General features: G+C 43.6%; 1 protein-coding gene across 1 annotated transcript in view; it reads left to right on the top strand.

Moving 5' to 3' along the window:
* Positions 1-465: 465 nt before the first annotated feature.
* PIGL (phosphatidylinositol glycan anchor biosynthesis class L) overlaps positions 466-6104 on the top strand; it is a 50945-nt gene continuing 45306 nt past the window's right edge. Inside the window, exons 1-2 of the mRNA XM_088533083.1 lie at positions 466-807; positions 5200-5299. Of these exons, the coding sequence (XP_088389209.1) occupies positions 555-807; positions 5200-5299 (353 nt within the window). The 5' untranslated portion in view covers positions 466-554. The remainder of the gene's footprint in view (positions 808-5199; positions 5300-6104) is intronic.

Below are 6104 nucleotides of genomic sequence, written 5' to 3'. Positions count from 1 at the left end.
CACTCCAGATACCATCGTGCTTTCCCTCTTTTGTGCTCGCAACCTGCTCAGCTCACACACACCATCACTGCCAACCTAACACCAGTCTTCCATATTGCCCGCTTGCCTTGAAAAACAAACTCTCCATGTCACAGCATGGATTGCCCTTTCCATTTTTACTTTATTACTTCCTGCCTCTTTTCCTCTGCAGCTCTCCAGTGGTTGCCTTTACTTCTGTGTATCCAAACGCGTTTTTTTTTTTCCCTCCTTGCAGTCGCAGCTGAGGTAGCAGAGCAGGTCTCTGAAGACCCCCTCCTCTTGCCCGGCTTTGGAGATTTCCCTCAGCCCACGTGCCCTGGAGCGAGGTACGTGCGGCAGAGCCCACTTTGTCCCGTAGTTGTTGTTCTTAATGTGCCAGCGGGGACAACGGGTGAGCACGGGCCCTGCGCCACGAGCCGGTGCCCAACGGGGCCGGGCCGGGCCGGGCGGGCGGCTCCTCCCCTCGGCGGGCCCTTCCGCGCCCCGGAACCTCCGTGCGCGCCCCCCCGTTTCCTGCCGGCGCGGCGCGGGTCGCCATGGCAGCGGGGCCGCTGCTCTGGGCGCTGCTGCTGCCGCCGCTGCTGGCGCTGCTGGCGCTGCTCGGCGGCGCGCGCCGCCTGCGGCGCCGGTGCGCGGGCGGCGCGGGCGCCCTGGCGGCGGCGCGGGCCGGTGACGTCCGCGCGCTGCTGGTGACGGCGCACCCCGACGACGAGGCGCTGTTCTTCGCGCCCACGGTGCTGCGGCTGGGCCGCGGCGGGGCCCGCGCCGCGCTGCTCTGCTGCTCCGCAGGTGAGCTGCCCCGGAGGCCCCGGCAGGCTGCGAAGGGCCCCGCAACGCGCTGCGGTCCCGTCCTGGCGCGCGATGGCGCGCGTGACGTCACCCGGGTGACGTCATGGCCACGCCGAGCCTCGCAGCCCTGGGGCAGTGGCCGTGAGGTAGCTCTGCACCCCAAAAGCTCCTGTGCAAAAGCTCTGTGGTTTGGCAGATGATTTTGGGTCGCTGCATGGTGACATTGGCACGAGGTCGCGTTCGCCCGTCAGAACAGCGTCACATATGCGTGCGCTGTCAGAATATCACTTCTGCACAGCTCCACGATCCCATCGGTGGCCAAATCTGTTGCCTTGCCCAGTGGTTTCGCAATCAGACCTCGTATTGCAGCACCGAGGTACCCTCACGCTGTGCCAAGATGTCAGGAAGCTGGATAAATGTGGTTTGTTGTGGCCTCCTCACACTCCCTTGCTGTTCCATGGGCTTGCGGAGGACTTGCTTTGGGTGATCCAGTTTTAAGGCCATAATGATACATTGTAACACATCTAAAAATATCCGTTGCATAACAATCTAATCATAGAAAAATAGGCCCGAAGGGAACTCATGGTCGTGTCGTCCATTGGCCAACCTGAAGGCAGCATCAGTTGTGTCTTAAATTTTAAGAACACTTTTCTCTGTTCTGTTTTCTTTGGGAAGGCTCCTCAGATTGCGTGGTCTATTTCAGTGCTCCATTAGTTTGTTTTTTGTTTTTCCAAATCATTTTTTAGGCTTGTTTCTTCATGTCTGATCTGCCATGAGCATGAAAATTAGAGTATCCCTTTGTAGCAGCCTGTTACATATTTTAAAGATTGTTATCCATTTCTCTTATCTCCTCCAGACTAAACAACCCTTTTTTTGCAGTCTTTCCTCCTAGATGTTTCCTAAATCTCTGATTGTTTTCACTGCCCTCCTCTATACTCTTTCTCAATTGGTTCACATCTTTTCTGAAGTCCTGTAACAAAAAATGTGGAAGCAGGACTCCTGATGAAGCCTTTCTGGGGCTGAGGAGAATGGAAAGATTCTTACAGGCTGCACAACTGTTCTCCAATATACGGATTTTTCACAGTATGTGACACTGTTGTTTCATGTTCCTTTCGTGAGTCACTAAAGCTCCAGTTTTGTTCTGCAGAACTGATACTTAATCAATTGTTCTTCCAGGTTCGAGGTTGTAATATTGTGCCCGGTACAGCTCTACTATTTATCATTTTATTATCATCATGTTGCTTATTATGTGCATAAGAAACAGCCCCATCTTAGCTGATCTTTCAGACTGTGTTGTTGTAGCTGACTTCATGAGACTATGGTGAAGGCTGAAGATATTTTTTATGTTTGTTTAGGGGAGTGTCTTAGAATACAGACGTTAACATCTTTCTTTGACAGCTATTTGTATTTGGCAAGAGAGCATTTTTGAAAGGCCTAGCTAGTTCACTGCCAACTCTTCTTTGTTCTCAAAGCTTTGTGTCACACAGACCATCTAGGTGAGAAGGCAGGAATTCAGCTATTGTCAAAGTCTAATGGTGGAATGGCTTTACTGATCAGTGTCTGCTTCCCATTCAAGATTTACTGCAGAGCTTTCAGTTGTCTTTGCTGAGAGACAAAGGTCTGTAGATCCCATTTGGCTTTTGCACAACTATGAGGAGATTACTGAAGTGCAGTTCTGCTATGTCAGTTTGGGGGATTAATACACTTAAGCCATTAGAGAACTTTCCAAAGATATGCTGTGTTTCTGCTTACTTTCTTTTAACCATTTTTGAACTGTATTCTTCCTGCAGTGACATGACATACTGAGTGTATGAAACTGCCTTCTATTTACTCTCCTGCATGCCTTCTAAAGGAGCTAGCTGCTCCTATAGGAGAACCTATTCACTGAGCTAAGAGATTTTTCTCTGCCCCTTATTAGTCTTTTGGGTGATTCAGCTGGTTCATCCTCTTGTTTGTGTGATTGATGATGACAAGTGAGTTGATCAAAGACTCTGTAAATTGTAAAAGTGAGACAAAATCATTACTTAGAAACCATCGTACTTGCAATTTTCAGATATCAATCAAAATGCCTTAGAAATGAATCAGAATTACAGCACTCTGGAGAAAAAAAAAAACAACAGAAATTGAATAATTGATTCAACTATTAGCTCAGTATAAATGTGATTTGCTGTCTCCCATAGCTGACTGTATTGTGAGAACTGCATGGATGAGGTCCAGCCACATCAGCTATTCAGCTGTTTTTGCTCTCAGTAGCTGCCCATATTTTCTTGTTAGCATTTGCATATTCCTGATGTCTGATACATTTCTCAAGCATGGAAAATGTATCCGTCCCCTTGACTTCAGCAGAAATTATGTATTTTGAGAACAGCAAGATCATTTAGATAAAACACCACCTGCATTTAGCTACTCCATTGCATTGCAACAGCAGATGTGTTGTCTTAAAACACCAGTATAATTAACGTCCAGGAAAATAAAAGTTTAAAATAAACCCTGTAGAACTCATGTACCGTCTGAGTAAGCTGCACACTTGAGTTAATTTTGCTGACATTGGAACATGTCATCCAGGCTGCAGACTACCAAGCTGGTGGGTTTCTTAATAAGCCCACAGATAATCATTGTCCTAGTCACCTAAAAGCATTTGCTTGCAGTCTGCAGCAAGAAAGACTTTTTCCTAGTTACTGTTTCCCTTTTTCAAAATCATACAAAGCTTGCTAGTGATGGCACAAATTGCAACAGTGCTGTAGACAAATGCTTTATTCAGATGACTCATACCCACAACAATAAAAAGTTTTACTGTAATTCAAGACAGCTGACTACAGACTTGAATCATACATTAATACTCAGATGTATTATTTACATTTTATTGCTTCAAAGTTAAAATTGGTTGCAAGTACTGCCCTGTGTGGGGCAACAGTCTTGAATGGGCCAGTGCAGCTCTGGCATGGGCGTCTCATGACCGATGCCAAAAAAAAGAAGAGAATGAAAGGGCAAGATGAGAAGAAAATAATTAAATGAAGAAGCAGTTAGTGCTCTAACATAACAAATTGTGTTCCTGTGCCATTAATCCCAGTGTTTTATTCTGTATTTTTTTCCAAATGCCTTATCTAAGTGAAACATGGAAAATTGAAAAAGTTATTTTCAGTGTTGCTACATTAGCTCCTGTCTGAATTTCCTCTGTGAATGGTGCAGACTTAGAAATCTTTGCCTGAAAACAGAGGTTATGATGGAATTGCTAATTTCCTTGACCTTTTTCCCTTTTTTTGGGGGGGGAGACTCTGTTTTGTCGATGCTCTGTTGCACTTCCCTAGTGTTATACGACAATTGTTGCTCATTAGAAGTGGCTCAGAATGTACTAGAAACTTTAGTTAGTTAAAGAATACCTATCAGTGAGGGAGGTTTTCTATATATTATCTACACTGTTCTGTTCCAAGAACTTTGGACTTACCTTTTGACTTGGTTCTGTGGAGCAACATGCTACAGAACAGGAAGGAGCTCATGGTACCATGTGTAGCAGTGAAGGAGGAAGGACTCTTTGTCCTTCCTAAGGAGATTAATTTTTATCAATTTGTTGTGAATATCTATCTACTAAAAGTGGACTAAGACCACACTGACCTCCTTCACTGAGCCTACTTGGAAATTTGCCAGTGGTAACAGCCTTTTGTCACCTCCTGGAAAGGCAGTTTCTTCTGTATTTATGAAAAGCTCTTGCTCGTTTTTTTTTTTTACCATTGTGCTGTACTGGTGGCTTCCATTTAGGTAATGTATAAATAATTGGTCCATATATGAGCGAATTAGAAGACTTCCTCCTCCCCCCCCATATCCCTCAACTTGCTTAAGGAATTCATCAGAAAGGATACTAAGGCTTACTAAGATTTTAACAATATTCAGAAGGGGATTAGGCATATGCCAAAATAAATTGAAAAGGCCAAATAGAAAGCTTAGAAGGAATATTGATGTTTTAAAGAATGAGGTGTCCATTAATTAAAGAAGTGGTTGGAAGCAATTTTCCCGTAAGCAGGTTACTTCAGAGGTTTTGACTGGAAGATTTTCTGTTTCTTTGGCAGAAACATTTAACATTGGCCACTCTCAGAAGGAGGATACCAGACTGCTTGGGCCACTGTTCTGTTCAATCTCTGATGTCCTTCTCAAATAAACCCCTGAACAATAAGCCAAGTTCAGTATACAGGCATGGGACTATGGTCAGAATTTTGCCTCAGCACTTTACCATGGGCCAAGCTGAGTGTTGCTCAGATAAAAGTTTTGAAGTTTGTTCCAGTCTCTTAAATGAAGCCCTCAATTTATTTATTGTGTGATGCTTGTTGCTTTGAAAAATAAAAGTTCATTACATGTTAAACTAAACTAAACTAGTTTTACTGTTTTTGTTATTTCCAGGAAACTATTACAATCAAGGAGAGATTCGTAAGAAAGAACTGGAACAGAGTTGTTTACTTCTGGGGATTCCTGCTGCCAACGTAACAGTTGTTGATCACAGGTAGCAAGTTTTCATTTATAGCATAATTCTGCTGCAGTTTGTAAAAGGGAGGAAAACTTAACTTGAATCTTCAGTGAAAGTTTACAGAACTGTTCTGAAAAGTCTTGAAGAATCTCAAAAAAATTGTTAACTCTTAACATAAGAAGATTAAATTAATTCAGGGGACAGTTCAAATGTATAGTGGTGAACACAGAGTCCTTAAATTAAACTCTGCTGATAACATCATTTAGAATAACGATAGTCATCCTTCTTGGAGTCTGGCATAGTGTGTCTGGGTAACATGATAATAATATTTTGTTACTCTTGGTGCTGTGTTATCCAAAGCAGTTACAGATAAGTCTTCCCTGAATTGCCTGTAGCAGGTTTGTGCTGGAAATAAAACTATTCCGGAGGATTGGCTATATCATCACGATACACTTATTCCTTCTCTTGATTATAAAGTAATCATAGCTAGCTTAAATCTGTGTTTCACGATAAGATAACAATATAAACATGCCAGCTATGATGCTGTCTATAAAAAACGTTGTGCCCTGCATGTTTATGATAGTCAGCGCTCCAACAGAGTGCTCAAAAAGGGAGATCTGTCCTCTCCGTCAAAGAAGTCACCCTGACAATAGAAATTGCTGATAATATATTTTAGGGAGATTTAAAACTAGGGTTGCTTGGGGTTTGTTTGTTTATATGTTTGCATGGGTTGTTAATTCCCAACAAGTTTTTCATCTGTGAGCTAGTCATTGACTGGCTTTAATGGAATAATCTGACACAAAGAAAACATCCTCTCTCTTCTTGTAAAGGAGGCTACTGC

The sequence above is a fragment of the Tinamus guttatus genome, unplaced genomic scaffold (genome assembly GCF_059628265.1).
Source record: "Tinamus guttatus ecotype Peru unplaced genomic scaffold, ASM5962826v1 Tinamus_guttatus_pri_ptg000480l, whole genome shotgun sequence".
Classification (NCBI taxonomy): domain Eukaryota; kingdom Metazoa; phylum Chordata; class Aves; order Tinamiformes; family Tinamidae; genus Tinamus; species Tinamus guttatus.
This window is presented reverse-complemented; position numbering and strand designations above follow the sequence as displayed.